This window comes from Hipposideros armiger, unplaced genomic scaffold (assembly GCF_001890085.2).
Source record: "Hipposideros armiger isolate ML-2016 unplaced genomic scaffold, ASM189008v1 scaffold_31, whole genome shotgun sequence".
NCBI lineage: Eukaryota > Metazoa > Chordata > Mammalia > Chiroptera > Hipposideridae > Hipposideros > Hipposideros armiger.
In genome coordinates, this window is record NW_017731381.1 from 6,113,706 (window position 1) to 6,128,207 (window position 14,502).

A 14,502-nucleotide genomic window follows, 5' to 3' on the forward strand; every position below is an offset into this window, starting at 1 on the left:
TAAAGCAGGATAGCACGATGGCTACAACCCAAGTATACCTGGGTTCAAATTTTATCTCTACCAGATGCACGACCTTAGACAAGTCTCTTAACCTCTCAGCATCAATTTTCTCATCTGTAAAATGGGGATGACAATAACTTCACGGTATTGTGGTTAGGATGAAATGGGATGATGTCATATATGCATTTAACACAGTGCGACCATTACTAATATTGCTGGTACAGTGAAGAGCCCAACGCATGGAAGTCTAAGTGTCCAAAGCCAACGAAAGCCTGGCAGCTTGCCCTGGGATTCTTTCAACAGCAGGTTTTTGGAGAAGGGATCAATTGGATTTGAGTCACCAAAAAATGATCACCCATTTTTTTAAGTCTACCCCGAATGGATAAAGGACTTCGAGCCCACAAGAGCCTTCCTAAAGCTATGATTCTTAAACATAGGCGGTCCTCATCGACCGAGAACCGTATCACCTACTCAGAACTAGCAACGGAAGAAAGAGGAGATGGGTGGCCGGTTCACGGAAGCCTGGCCCCTTCCTATCCCAAAATATCAAGAGAAACATTTCTCTAATGATAAATGATAGCATCCAGCAACGCCACATTGTGAACACCAAAAAAAATCACTCAGAAGAAACTTCTTAAGGAAATGTCCATCAGAAACCAGTAAAAAATCCTGTCTAGGAAGCATGAGCTATATAAAGCCTGCTGATAAACATCAAAATGGTAACTGGCCGTGTGACCTTGAGAAAGCTACTTAACTTCACCCACTTTGAGCTTCAATTCCTCGGATTAACAGCTTCACCACAACCATACATAGTCCCTACCTTTGAATAAACCTCCTGGCATAATAAGCTTTTTCCCTGTCCTTCAGCAAAACATTCGTTTCCTCCATAACGATCTCACACCCTGGTTAGAGACTGCATAAATTTTGTTGCCACTGTGAATGGGATCCTTTTCTATTCTATTCTCTAAAGAGTTATTGTTGGTACATAGAAACACTGTTAGAGAATTTTAATATTGACCTCACATCAACAGTTCTAACAGTTTATTGATTAAAAAATCTTATTCTCTAAGTAACATCAGTGGTGTCTGTTCATGTCTGTTATTTCTACATTACTTTTTCTTTTTCCCTTATTTTAATGGCTAGGACCGCCAGGATAATGGGAGAGGGTGGTCAAGGTTTCAGGCACCTATGTCTTGCTCCTGTTTTTATTATGAGGTTTTAATGTCCTCAAAATGCCTGCTCTGTCTATATCCCTCGAGAAAGAGCCTCACAGATGCTTACTTAGCAAATGCTTGTAAACCCATCCTTCTAAGGCTCCCTACTCTCATTTCTAATACGAAAACAACGAAGACTTTTTAGGGTGGCTATATAATTCTTGAGCCTAGTTCAAAGTTGAAGGTAGAGCATTCATTCTACTTGGGTTTCTGGAGAATAATAATCATCGTGTTGATATTCTTTCCATGTTACGTTTTTCAACTGTCACACACACACACACCATCCTCATTTTATCTTCACAACGACCCAGAGGGGGACTCAGGACAGATACTACTAGGCTGACTTGACAGATGAGTAAACTAGGTTAAAAAGACTTATCTGACCATCCCCAGCACCACCCCAAGCCTGGAGCCTAGAGCAAGAACCCTAACCTGAGTGTTCCAGAATGTTCTCTTGTCCCTGTGACCCATATAAGATGATGCGGGGTGCAGAAGAGATTCTGATGATTGAGGGACCCCCCTCAGAACATTCTTTGTGGTTCAAAATTAACTCCTGCTTAACGAAAAAAGCTGGAGGGAAAAAAATCTGAAAACTAGGAAGACACTAGAAACATCATAGATGGAGATATGAAAAGATAACAGCATCTACAGCAAAGGTTCTCAACCGTAGAGGGCCTGCTATCTGCCTAGCAAAATGGTTGAGCTGCTTTGGGGGCTTGGAAGAGGAGAAAGCACTACTGAAAGACAAAAGTGTGCATATCAAAGCAAGCAGAACTGTTTCTAACCTGAGTAAGGTCTTCCAGGATGCTTTTGTGGCTTCTGCAAGACAGCAGGATGCCATATTTCAGTTCAGTGAAGAGTAGGGCAGGAAAAGTCATTAAGATCTAAACAAAACTGGAAGAATAGAATATGATGGCTAATCTCCCTAAGCGACAACCCCAAAGATCTAAACAAAACTGGAAGAATAGACTATGATGGCTAATCTCCCTAAGCGACAACCCCGAGTCCTTTCTATCTGTGGAAGGCAGGGTATCGTCAGTTCCAAAGTTAAGTTTCCCCGCACATTCTTGCCCTGTCCCACCCCTGGATGGAAATGGGTGTTCCTGGGAGACCATGGTGGGTGAGTACCAGGCTGCTCCCGTCTCTTTTCAGGAGATTTTGTCCTTTCCTGAAGCAGGAACTGTCGCCAAGAACTAGCTCCCTGGTAATCTCCATGTCCATCAGATACCTGCCTTATCTGCTGCTTGTAAATGTTTCCTGCTCCATCAAAATAATCTGATAACAAATATGGAACATTTTGTCATTTCAGGTAAAATGAGCGATGGTGTTTTTTTTCTCCCCCACATGTATATAAGGTGTGTTACCAGCTTTGCTGGTAAAGCTAACAGGTTGCAACCTGTGCTATGAGGGGATAATTGCAGGCTCTGCGAGCAAAGGTTATTTCCCCTCTTCTTCCACAGGCTGGCTTGACAAGAAAATAGACAGGCTTGTTCATTCGTTTCTAGAATCCCCGAGTCTACACCAGGAGCCGGCAAACTTTTTCTATAAAGCGTTCTTCTATAAAGATAGTAAATCATTGAAACGTTCAGTCACCGCTACTCAGCCCTGCCACTGCGGCACAAAAGCAACATGCACAGTATGTAAATGAATGAATGTGGCTGTGGGCCAATAAAACTTTATTTACAAAAGCAGGCTCTGGGCCACATCTGGCCCATAGGTTGTAGTCAGCCGACACCTGGTCTGCCTGAGCCAGAAAATGGATGCTTGGGCTGTGTGTGAGCACAGGGTACCTGTGGCGGGGGAGGGGGAACCACAAATTCAAATTCCTACATGTTGGTAACATACAAAAATGAAAATAGCCCTTGCTCCAGCTTTTGTTCTCCTGCATTTGATAAAAGTATAGGTCTTGCAAAATATGTCTCTAAGACAAACCGCCTAGCCCTGGAGTGTGAGAAATGGCGCTGTCATTCGGCCTCAAGGCTGGGGAGACAGCATGGAGGGGCGGAGCTCATGCCTACCTTAAGGGAGCAGGTACATTCAGCTCCAGTGACCAGGGCAGCTAGGCAGACACATACTTATCAGAGCTGCGGGCAATGCTGCTGTCCCCTGAACTGGCTCAATTGTCAATACACTGCTCCCATTCAATAGAGGACGTCTGTGAAATGTCCTGGTCTTGAAGACAACGCCTGAGCTCCACAATGTAAGTCCTAGCCCACCCATTTCTGATATGTATACACGCGATCACTATACTCAGAGGAGGTCAAGAGGGGTCCCGTGATTCCTTTGCTATCTTAGATCAAAGGAATAATACCTAAGGCCATTTTGTACAAATCTGTTAGCAGGTTATTTCTCAATCCTTTGATGAGAAAAGGAAAGGAAGGAAAGAAGGAGGAAGAGAGGGCAAGAGAGGAGGAGGAAGGAGGAAGGAGAAAATCTTCCAAGATAAGAGTGGTATTTTTCAATAAAGGCCCTAATGTCATTTGGGGACAAGATATTTCGTGTGCCATCTACTATAGGGCGTTTGGCAACCTGATCCTAACCCTCCTCCACAAAATTCCAGAAGCATCCTTCCGGGTTTTTGGATGTCTCCCCCAGCAGTCGCCAAGAAAAAGCACCCACTCGTTTTCAAGCCTTTCCTTATGGGTGAAACCACTGGATCAGAAGGCATTAAAAATTAATTATAAGCCTTGGAATACTTTTTCCCCTAAAACTAAAGTGTGTTTTCAAGCTCTTCTTAAAACCCCCCTGAAAAGACTGAATGCCCAATCTGTGAAACAAGAAACAGGGTCCCAACCTGAAAACTCAACCCCCATTTCCACTTGGTAATAAAAGGTCTCTACCAAAAAAATGGAAAAGGACGTTTTTGTTTGTTTGTTTGTTTGTTTTCATGAGGCCAGAATGGCTTTCTTTTTAGAACACTAGAATACAGAAAGGAAATTAGAGAGAAGAAAAAGAGGAAGGAGGTAGAGAATCTTGATATATGCCAATCATCAAAAGAACAGAAGGCCTAAGAGAGCCAGAGGCAGAAGAAATGAGCAAAGCAGGTGGATGTGACACTATAGGGAGTGGTGGGGAGTGGGGAAAATCACAGTACACAGGCACACCTGTGTCTAAAGGGGCAGGATCTACTCACTTCCAGCAATTGCTGGATTTTTCTGAGTTTTTAAGAACCTAGAAATACAAGTTGTTATTTGAAATCTCATGAGCTTCAAATATCGGTAACTAATAGGATATATCATGTTGGTCAAATACAGCATTTGCGACCTATGATTTGGCTTTAACTCCATCATTGTTCAATTCCATAATTCTAAAAGAAAGAAAGAGGACAGGAAAGGAAATGGAAAAGGAAAAGAAAGTGTCCAGAAGAGTTTTTTTTTTTAAGAAAGGATTTACTGTTCCCCTTAGGAAAGCAGATCGCGCATGAGGGAGGGTGCCCCTACTCTGCAAACATTATATGCTACAATGAATTATAGCATCAGGAGTCAGCAGTTTCTTCTCTTTACAGCTAAAGCTCTTTCTCCTTTGCCAACTCCTGGCTGTTCAGCCCCAGAGAGTTTTAGATCTGAAAAACAAACGTACAATCAACCTTATCATGGTCCTAGTCCAAACCCCCTATTTTACACTATAACTGAAGCTCAGAGATAGGAAAGCAGCTGACAAGGTCACACAGCGAGTTCCCCAGATGCAGTGGGGCTAGAAATAGCCAGGTCTCCAGGTCTGGAACACTTTCCCTCCAGTGCCACGATCCTGCAAATGCTCTCATCAGTACTAAAGATGACAGATGACTCAGGACCATATCACACCCTGTGTCCAGTCATCCATGCTCTGCCATTTTGTACATCCTAAGCGTGTTCCGTATTCATAAGTTCCCACCCTGTGTCAAACTCTGGGGCGACAGTAGCCGCCAGAGACCGGCCCCTTTTCTAAGGCTGCTAGTTCAGCGGGGGGACACAGATTTACAAACACATCATTGTGGTCACAGGGCTCCAGTGTTGTAGAAACGGTACTAACACACGGGTGGGGAAAGAAGAGAAGAAAATGTGTAAACTGCCCACGCCAATGAGCCCAAAGCCAGCTTCTTACTCGCTCTGAAGCCTGAGGAGGCAACTTAATCTCTCTGAACCTCTGGTGTTTTCATCTGTAAAATGGAGATGATGACAGCCCTTACTCACAGGGTTATTATAAACACGAAGATGAACACAGAAACCTGAAACTCATATAATGTCAAATAGCAATTATAGCTCAATAAAAAAAAATCATTAAAAAAGATTAACGCAGGAAAGTGCTCACCACAGGACATAGCACACTGCAAGCACTGCTCTTAGAATTATTGTCGCCAACACTATTATGCATGGTTTTCAAATTGCAATCCCCCCAGAAATGTATGTAGGGCCCACCAGTTTCTTCTCCTATAATAGGATTCCTGACTCATTAGACCTGCGCTGTCTGACACCTGCGCGACAAGTCACAGATAGTCACTTAAATTTAAATTAAATTAAATTAGAAATTCAGTTCCTTGGTTACATTTGCCCCTTGCAGATGCTCAATGGCCACACGTGACATGTGGCTATCATACTGAACAGTGCAACTCTAAGGACGTTTCCAGAGCTGCTACTGAATTGTTTCATGTATAGCTTGTGTGATTATTCCACTTAGTGTAGCGTCTGGCTTCATTTTTATTCCTATTTATGTCATTTAGCTCAATTCATCGCCACAACAACCCTGTGAAATGAGTAGCAACAGTGTCATTGTCCCCACGTCAGTCGATGGGAAAAAACTAGGCACAAAGAGGTTAACTTGCCCACAGCTACAGAGCAAAAGCAGAGCTGGCATTCTGCTATATAATTTGAGAATGAAAATAGATTAGTGTGCAGACACGTACCCCTCTCCCGGTCCTGGGCATTTAACCGTTGCTAGGTCTCTTCCCACAAAAGCAATAACCTTGCTTTATTCGACCTCAAATCCCCACAGCCCACGTCGGCACTCCATGACACCTGAAATGCATGAACCCAGCCCGAGGAATCCTTGCTGAAGTGGTACCAGAACCAATGGGCATCCTGTTTTCTCCGATGCTAGGAGATTTAGCCTCAGAGTCCATCCACTAAAGCACCTCTCATTTTTTCAATCGGAAATATAGCTAGCCTGCATCAAAGAATGTTAAAGCTAGAAGGTTTCTTAAGCAAGATCCAAGATGGCAAATAGATGGTCAAATCTCACGGATTGCTCCTGGCTGCCCAGGGAGGATGGGGGTGTTTGCTGCAGGGTGCAGGGAGGGGCGAAATGACAGGGACAGGTAGCCAATTACCAAAGTCCAGAGAGACTGACGGGGTGGGGAGAACTGTCTCTCACCACGGGCCTAAACCCATTATTTTACAGATGAGAAAAATGAGAACCGAAGGGGAGCCTGACTCAGCCACACAAACACCTCCAGGCAGAGTTGGGAGCCATCTTGCTGGCCTGGCCCAGGAGGGAAAAATCCTCAGGCCACGGTGGGGAAACAGTCCTCCGGTGTGAAAAAGAAACCCAAGGTAAAGCTCCAAACCCTAATGCACAATTATCTTCATCAAATCTGCATCACTGCCCTGTCCCCCAAAACAGATCTGAAAACCCGCTAGAAATTTCTACACAGGCCCCTTCTGAGCTGTCCTTTCTGTTCTATGCAAATGACAGCCAGAGTAAGGCAGCTTGCTAAACACCGGCTATTAGCAAAACCCGGAGAGCTGCAGCGCTTGTCGCGACAGCCTGTATCCCTCTGACATGGACACCATCCCCCGTGGCCCTTTACCTGCTCTTTATTGTTACTGTTCAGTAAGCCGGGTTTCTTTTTCTTTTTAATGGGGCTTGTTGATGTGTCCTGTGGCGAGTGGCCATTGGAAGAATGTGGAGGGCTGGGGAACTTTCTTTTCTGGGCTGTTCTCTCTGTGGATCCAGGATCTGAAAGAGAAACACAGGACCACATATTTTAAAGCAGTGAGGGAGACCTAGGCCTCCTCAGGGAGGAGGTGGGTAGGACACAATGCATGTTGTCCCCAAACCCAATGCCACGTTAAGTGTTCTTCCTAGAATACACTTACCCACCCCACCCACTTCTTTGCCTGTGTCAGAGGTCAGTCTTTCTTTGGCCTACATTAAAATGTTTTGTAAACATTTTTAATTCACTGCCAAAATATAAAAATTAGGAGACTTCACAAAACCACCTGGATTTTTTGGATTCTCCTTAAAAAACAGATCAGGGGCTCCAGGGCCTTACGGCAACAGACCAATCTGAACACCAGCCAGCCATTTTTAGATGAAGAAGTGCCCTCCATTTTACCACAATCCCCACCCTTCCCTATGAGCTCCCTGTTGACGAGGCCATGAACCAGCTACCACAAGTTGTCACATGGGCACCGGTACTGTCCTTATCCCAAAGAAATATTTCTTCTCTACATCCGTTCCTGATGGCAAAAGCAGGAAACCATGAAAGACAAGACCAGGAAGGCCACGTTTCAAGAAAACAAAGGCAAAATACTTGGTGGAAGGCAACATTTATTCATGTTTATCAGGCTAACAAAGAGTCACCATGTGAACAGAATGTAACCCACCGAAACATCCTCGTTGCCCAGCCACCAGGAGGCATGATGTTTGCAACTCTTCTCCAAAGAGACCAACACAAATGACATCCTCACCGTTTCTCAGCTGTAAAATGCCAACCCCCATTTTTGTCAAGCCACTCTTTTCTATTTTAATTCCCCCAGAATCTCACTGAAACACATATACGCTTCCATCACGATCCAATCTTCACCTGCAAAGCCGAGAATCCATTCCATGCCCCATGGCTGTCTTATTAGCTTAGGGATGATATATTGGCAATGCCTCCTGGCGCACCTTACATCCTGAGGACTGAAAGCTATGGGCACCAGAAGAGAGAGAGATGCCGAGAACCCAGGGGATGGGATGGGATGTGGAATCCGGGAAGATTATTATCCCCCCAAAGATAGCCTGATGACGTTTCTCCTCCTGTTTTAACTCGCAAGCCAGTCCCAGCACGCAGGGGGCGCTGTGTATCACCGTCCTCTGGGTCTGGACAGGAGCTGCTGGGGGCAGATGACCAGGGTCCACTGTGGCCACAGGCGAGAACTCTAATGGTTTACTTTGAACTGAAAGGAGGGGCGGCACCTTGGGGCCGGCTCACAAAGGAAGACAATAAACGGGCTGCCGCAGAATCCAGTCCGCATGAGAGAACTCTCCCGTCTCAGCAGACAGGCTTTGGGGACATCCTGAACAAATGCTCAGGGTGTCACACTGAGACATGGCCCCGAGAGGAGATGAAATGCTAACCACAAGCATCTGGAGGAAGAACAGACCCCAAAGTTCAGGGGATCCTCCCACAGACATCAAAACGGAGGCCAGGAGAGCCCAAAGGGCTGGCCCAGAGGCACACAGCAGCTAGTTAGTGAGAAAACTCACTCAAAAGGTGCAGTCTGGGATGGGCACGTTCCCCAGAGAAAACCTCCCCTTCATCCGGGCAGGAGTCCTCAGCCCACTCCACCATCAACGGGAAAACTCGCCCTTTCTCCACAGTCTGCCCCTAGAAACACAGTCTACACACATTGTCACAGGGGAGCAAAGCACACGCAAGACGATTCCTCGGTGGCACTGTGTGCTAGACCTCAGACTGGAAACCACTGAAATGCCCACAAATAGAGGACTGGTCTAACAGTGGACTATTCTGCAGCCATTAAGAGTAATGAGGCACCTCTCAGACAAGCATGGCGACTGGGGTACGACAATCTCCAAGCTTCTGCAGCAGGTGAAAAAAGCCACATATGTCTAGCTCCATGAACGGACCAACAGACACCCCCCCAAAATATGTCACATCTATGTCTCCCTCTTTGCCTAAGCCTAGAATGTTCCTGGATGAACATGGAAGTACGATACAGCTCTAAATGGGGACTGGTGGTTGCCTCAGGGGAGGGGAGCCTGCAGGGGTTTGCAGGAGGGATTCCTTGTCACTGTGTACCACTGTGCACTTTAATATTTACCAAGTACCTGGACAACTTTATCAAAATAAAATAAATAATCAAGTCCTTAGGAAGTTCCGTTTCACATCGGGAAAAAAAAAAAGCAGCAGGTGCAGACCAAAGCCAGTACTGAACAAATGACGGAGGCCTGATTCAGGGTAAAAATATGTCACCAGGTGGACAAAGTTGGGGCCAATCGTGCAGGCTTATGGACCAAACTAAGGTGTTTGGGGTTTGTTCTACGTGGATCTGGTAAACCCAAGTATTATATCTTCACTCCCAGGTCAGGGTATGGGTGTTTAAGGTATTTGGGGGACTCAAAGGAGATGTGTCCCAGAAGAAACAGCATCCTGACTAGGCAAAAATTGAAAGCAACTGGGAAAAGGTTTTGATTATCGTACGTTTTGTTCTGTTTGTGGGTAGACTTTCAAAGAAGAAAAAGGACATGAGGCAAGACACACCAATGCGACAGTTAGGGAATGTTAGCGGGGGGAAAAAGTTGTGCGTTCAAATGTTTCTCAATGGATGGTTCACTACTGGATTCTGGAAGTTCCTCACTGCTAGGACAACCTCTACCTCAATGCCATCAGTATTCCCAAACACTGTGACAACCAAAAGCATCCCCACAGACCTCCCCAACACTCCCAGGTGTGGCAGGCACTGCTGAGCTGGCACATGGGACGTGGTGGGTGACAGCACAGCCCAGCCCACACCTCATCAGCTGTTGGAGCCAGAAAGGGCACCAGCTCCTCCTTGGACAGCCTAAGTTCCCCACCTGCGGCCATGAACCCTCCTGGGATGACGGTTCCCAATGTGCAGACACCATCATACTAGCAGCAGCAGCTTCACCTGAGGATGTGCTAGAAAAGCACATTCTCGGGCCCCACACCCGATGTACAGAATTAGAAACTCTGGGGAAGGGCCCGGCCATCGGGGGTTTAACAAGCCGTCGGGAGGACTCAGTTACAAGCGAGTCCGAGATGCTCTTGGGTGTGTGTTTGGAGGATGGAGAAAGAATTCTCAAGCCTAGAGAATCCTACTTCACCCTGCTAAACCGACCTCCTCTCCTTCCCATGGCTACCTGTGGGGTTGGTTCAGGGCAAGGAAGCAAGGCGAGAGAATAAAAGCAGCTAGACAGGAGACGACCCCAGGAGAGTCTCCCTACTTCTCAGGACCCCGGGGCCACACCTGCAAAATGGGAGGAGAGGGAAGAAAGGCAACAGATCAGAACTTCTTACCTGGAACTCAGGAGCGTGCGTCAGGGGCCCATGGTCCATGTCCTGTACGTGGGTGCAATTTCCTGGGAAGTAGGGCCATGCCCACTGCACCTTCTCAAAGGTGTCATCAGCAGTCAAGATGAAAAAGTACAGGGCTAGAGGGTCATAAAGTCCCTTTTGAACTTTCAAATTCTTGAATTCCATGGGAAATGAGCGGGCAGGGGGGTGTGGTGTGGGGGAAGCACTAGAAATGAACACCCTCGTAAGCAATTTAGAGCTGGGAAGGCCGTTTTACCAGAGCCCACCAGGAAACAAAAGGGGAACGCAGGGGCCTGCTCGGCTAGAGGAGGGGTCTGACCCAAGGCTGACCTTCTAGTCTCAGCAAAAGACAAAAACCCCCAATTCTGTTCCTGATTACAAACATATCTACTCCCTCCAGAGCTGATAAAGAGTTCAGCAGCTGCATCCAAGAGGTAGAAATTTAATAGGATCCGAACACATCTGTCAATGGCAGAGGCTTTCAGTGAAGGCTCTTAGGGAGAAAAATTGGGCAATGCTGGCTAGATTCAGCACCCTTGGAAGGTTATGGGACATCAGGTCAGCATTTTGGCGTCATAACCTACCCACTCCAGTGGGGGCCAGTACCCTGGTGGTGACAGAATGGTGGGTGTGGACCTTGCTGTAGTCATGGTAATGAGGCCGCCTGAAGGACCTTTTCCAGAAAGCTGAGTCCGTGTTTTTTTTTCCTTCTATAATGACTGAATTCTGATGAGGACATATTGCCAAACGCACTTCATCTACAAACTTGGACCGATGAGAGAAGCCACCGCAGACTGGGTCAACAGGGAAATGGTTCGCCTTTGACGGGAAAGACCTTTCTGTGACGTAGCAGGACCTGGGATTGCACTGGGCTGGCCCGCCAGCACCCCTCAGCCTTCCCCCCATCCCCCCACAATAAGTCTGGTGCTGAAGGAGTTAACAGGAGCCAGGGAGGAGAGCTGCCTAGAGGAAAAGGACAGAGCCATGACTCAGGAAAACAACTTGGCATGGAGCAGGAAGCAGCATAATTTTCCCCTCCTTGTGACATTTCACTGAAATCTTAATAATATTGGAAGGTCTGTGGATATTAGGCACCAGGCATGTGAGGAGATGGTGCCCGAGCCTGTCTGGTGAACCCTCAGAAATAATCCCACTCCGCCCTTCCTACATGTCCCCTGACTTAAGAGACGCCGTACGTCAAGATAACCCAGCCTCTTAGCTTTCCTGAGCCACAGTATTAACCGTTAAGGCTTTCTTTTATTACGTACAATGTACCCGGCAGTGTTCAAAATGCTTTTCATGTCCTTCCCTCTAAGTCATGGCCCAAGATCACACAACTGCACGGGGCTGGCATATGAACCCAGGCAGTGTGACCCCGAGGCCCAGGCAGGGCCTCATGCCTGGGAGGGGCTTTTTCTCAGCTCTGTAACAAGACAACTTTCTAATTCAAGGGCTATGTTTTAAGAGCACACGCTCATTTTGCCTTTCTCGCCACTGCAGAAGGTGGAATGGGGGGTGGGGTGGGGGGAGTGGAGAGGAAGTTCAACAAGGAGCTCCAGGAACTGTGAGAGGTAGAACATCATGAGTCACTCACGGATGACACACGCCATTCTCTCAAAGGCAGCCCTACGGAAGCACATTACCTCCCAAAATGGTGGCACCAGAACCGGGCCTAGGCCACAAAATAGTCTGGAGAGGGGTCTCCATGGTCATCCTCCTCCCCGTCCCCCAGACACTCCTTTCCAATCTCCACTCAGGCCTCCCCAACAGGCCACAGCAGGCACCCCCACCCCCACCCCCATCTGGCACCTGCGTCACAGCCAGTTCTCCAGAGTCTAGGAAATGACACACCATTAAGGGGAACTGTCTCCTCCACAGAGGGAAAGGGCCCCAGCTGACAAAGGCCAGGCTCTTCCCCGTAAGGACCCAGCCCTATGGTATGTTTTTGTGGGTGTTGAATTTCCTTAATGATGTCGACAGCAAGCCTGCTGGAGCCTCAATGAAGAGAGAAACTCTCTCAACAAGCAACACAGGCCACAACAGTAGGATGACCAATGGTAGGTTGGCCGGGGACGGACAAGGCGTTCCCCTTACAGGGAGGTCGGGGGCACAGACTCTGGGTGCCACAGTGGTTGGGAGCCTAGCTCTGCTGCCGCCCAGCAGTGTGGCCTTAAGAAAGCTACTTAACGTCTCTGTGCCTCAATTTTTCCGTAAGATGGAGATTGTGGTACCTTGTGGAGTTATCGAAGACCGAATGAGTTAATTCATATGACACTGCTAGTGTAATACCTGGCAGAGTACACTCAATAAACAGTAACTGTTTTTTTAACCAACAATCATTCCCCCACCACCACCACCCACGCCCCCCCCCCTTCTCCTCTACTATTCCGCTTCAAAAACAGAGCTTGGTTTCTCAGAGGAGCATTTAAAATTAATGCTACAGGGCCGGCCGAGTGGCACGATGGTTAGCAGACGCAGTGAGCGGCCGTCCAGAAGCCGGCGACTGATCAGCCTCACCCGGGAAGAGCGCAATGATGGTGCCAACTTGGGCCAGTGAAGCAACGTCCTCCACAACTAGACTGAAGAACAAAAGGACAACAACTTGTCTGTTCCCCTTCCCCCAATTCCCCAATAAAAATCTTTAAAATAAAATTAAGTTGAATTAATGCTACAAGTTCAAAGTTATGGAAACGCCAGGCTACATAAAGTGGAGGCGGAATCAGCCCAGGACAAGATCTCTCCCTTTCAATCAGACTGAGGAGTACAGGTTTCCTGGGGTAACAGCGAGGGTAGAGGCAGAGGCAGAGGCCTGCACTAGCTCAGGCCCCAAGGGCAATGGCCGCCACCCCTGCTGGTAACTGCCGGCCCTCACGGCCCTCGCCTAGCCAACTTCAAACATGACCACACACTGCTCTCCCAGAAGTTGAAAAGCAGAGCAGCGAGTTAATCATTTCAAAGCATTTCCCAGAGACACAGAGCAGGTACCCAGACAGGCCTCCCTCCCCAGGAATCCTCCGGCCCTCTCCAGCCAGTAATTACATCATAATGGAACAAAAGCCCCAAACTTCCTCCAGGCCCAGAACAGGAATGAGAAATCCGGAGCAAAGGCTGGGTGGAGGGAGTGAGGAGTGGAGAGGGGGCACATTTTTTTTTCTTACAGTAGAGCATGCCCAAGTGACCAGGAACAGGAGCGAAAACAACTCTCAAGCGAACAGTTTGCTCACACCCTGACCATCCCCCCTAGAGCCACAGAACCTTGGAGACAAGGCTACAGCCTGAGGGATGGGACCGAGGCAGTGGGACCAAAAAGGTCACGCTCAACTTGGGTAAAGGTCAAAGTACCAGGAATTCCAGGTACCTCAGAGGCAACGTGAGTGAGGGGCAGGTAACCCTGGGAAGGGGCGCTTACCTGCCATTGAGAAAGCTCTGCTGCTCAGAGGGCCTCGTCTCTCTTTTAAAGAGAACAGAGGCTCACACACGGCAGACATTCCTGCTTCCGGATCCTCAGCTGCCTCTCCCAGGGGGAGGAGGAAGCCAAGAGGACAGGCTAAGAGTCACCACTTACCAGGCCAGCCCGGGTCTCATATGCACTAGGTTTCCCAGCGGGGCCAAGGCTAGCCTCACCTTTCTGCCATCGGGCAGTCTGGGGCAGGGCAACGCGCCTTCATGTCCTCAGGCTTTTGGCTCTAATTTACCACCCGGGACAGATAGCAACTTGGCTACGCTGGAAGTTGTCGGCCCACTGAAGAGCCATTTTTTTTCCACCGGATGTGAATAAACACAACAGATTACAGTTGTTGTGCTGGCTGGAGTGAGCATATCACAGAGGAGCTGTGGTAGTTTGCATTGTGGAGGTGTTTTTAGTTTTTTGAATAACTGTCTATTGCTTCAAATTGTCTTTAGTTCTGATGTGCTTCTCCTAGAAATGACAAAACCATCTTCCCATTGTACATAGTGTGTCAAAGTCTCTCCCTCCCTGCCTCCCTCCCTCTCCCTCCCTCTCTCTCCCTCTCCCTCTCCCTCTCCCTC

The 14,502-nt window shown here is 47.7% G+C and overlaps 1 protein-coding gene across 17 annotated transcripts in view; it reads right to left on the reverse strand.

Moving 5' to 3' along the window:
- Window positions 1-14,502, reverse strand: part of ZMYND8 (zinc finger MYND-type containing 8) — a 109,033-nt gene that overhangs the window by 67,452 nt on the left and 27,079 nt on the right. For 16 of the 17 annotated variants that reach the window (XM_019636969.1, XM_019636962.1, XM_019636965.1 and 13 more), the window contains one exon: window positions 7,000-7,148. In XM_019636969.1, the coding sequence (XP_019492514.1) occupies window positions 7,000-7,148 (149 nt within the window). Of the gene's footprint in view, window positions 1-6,999; window positions 7,149-13,882; window positions 13,976-14,502 lie in introns of those variants that run through there. The other variant, XM_019636964.1, reaches the window with a different exon arrangement.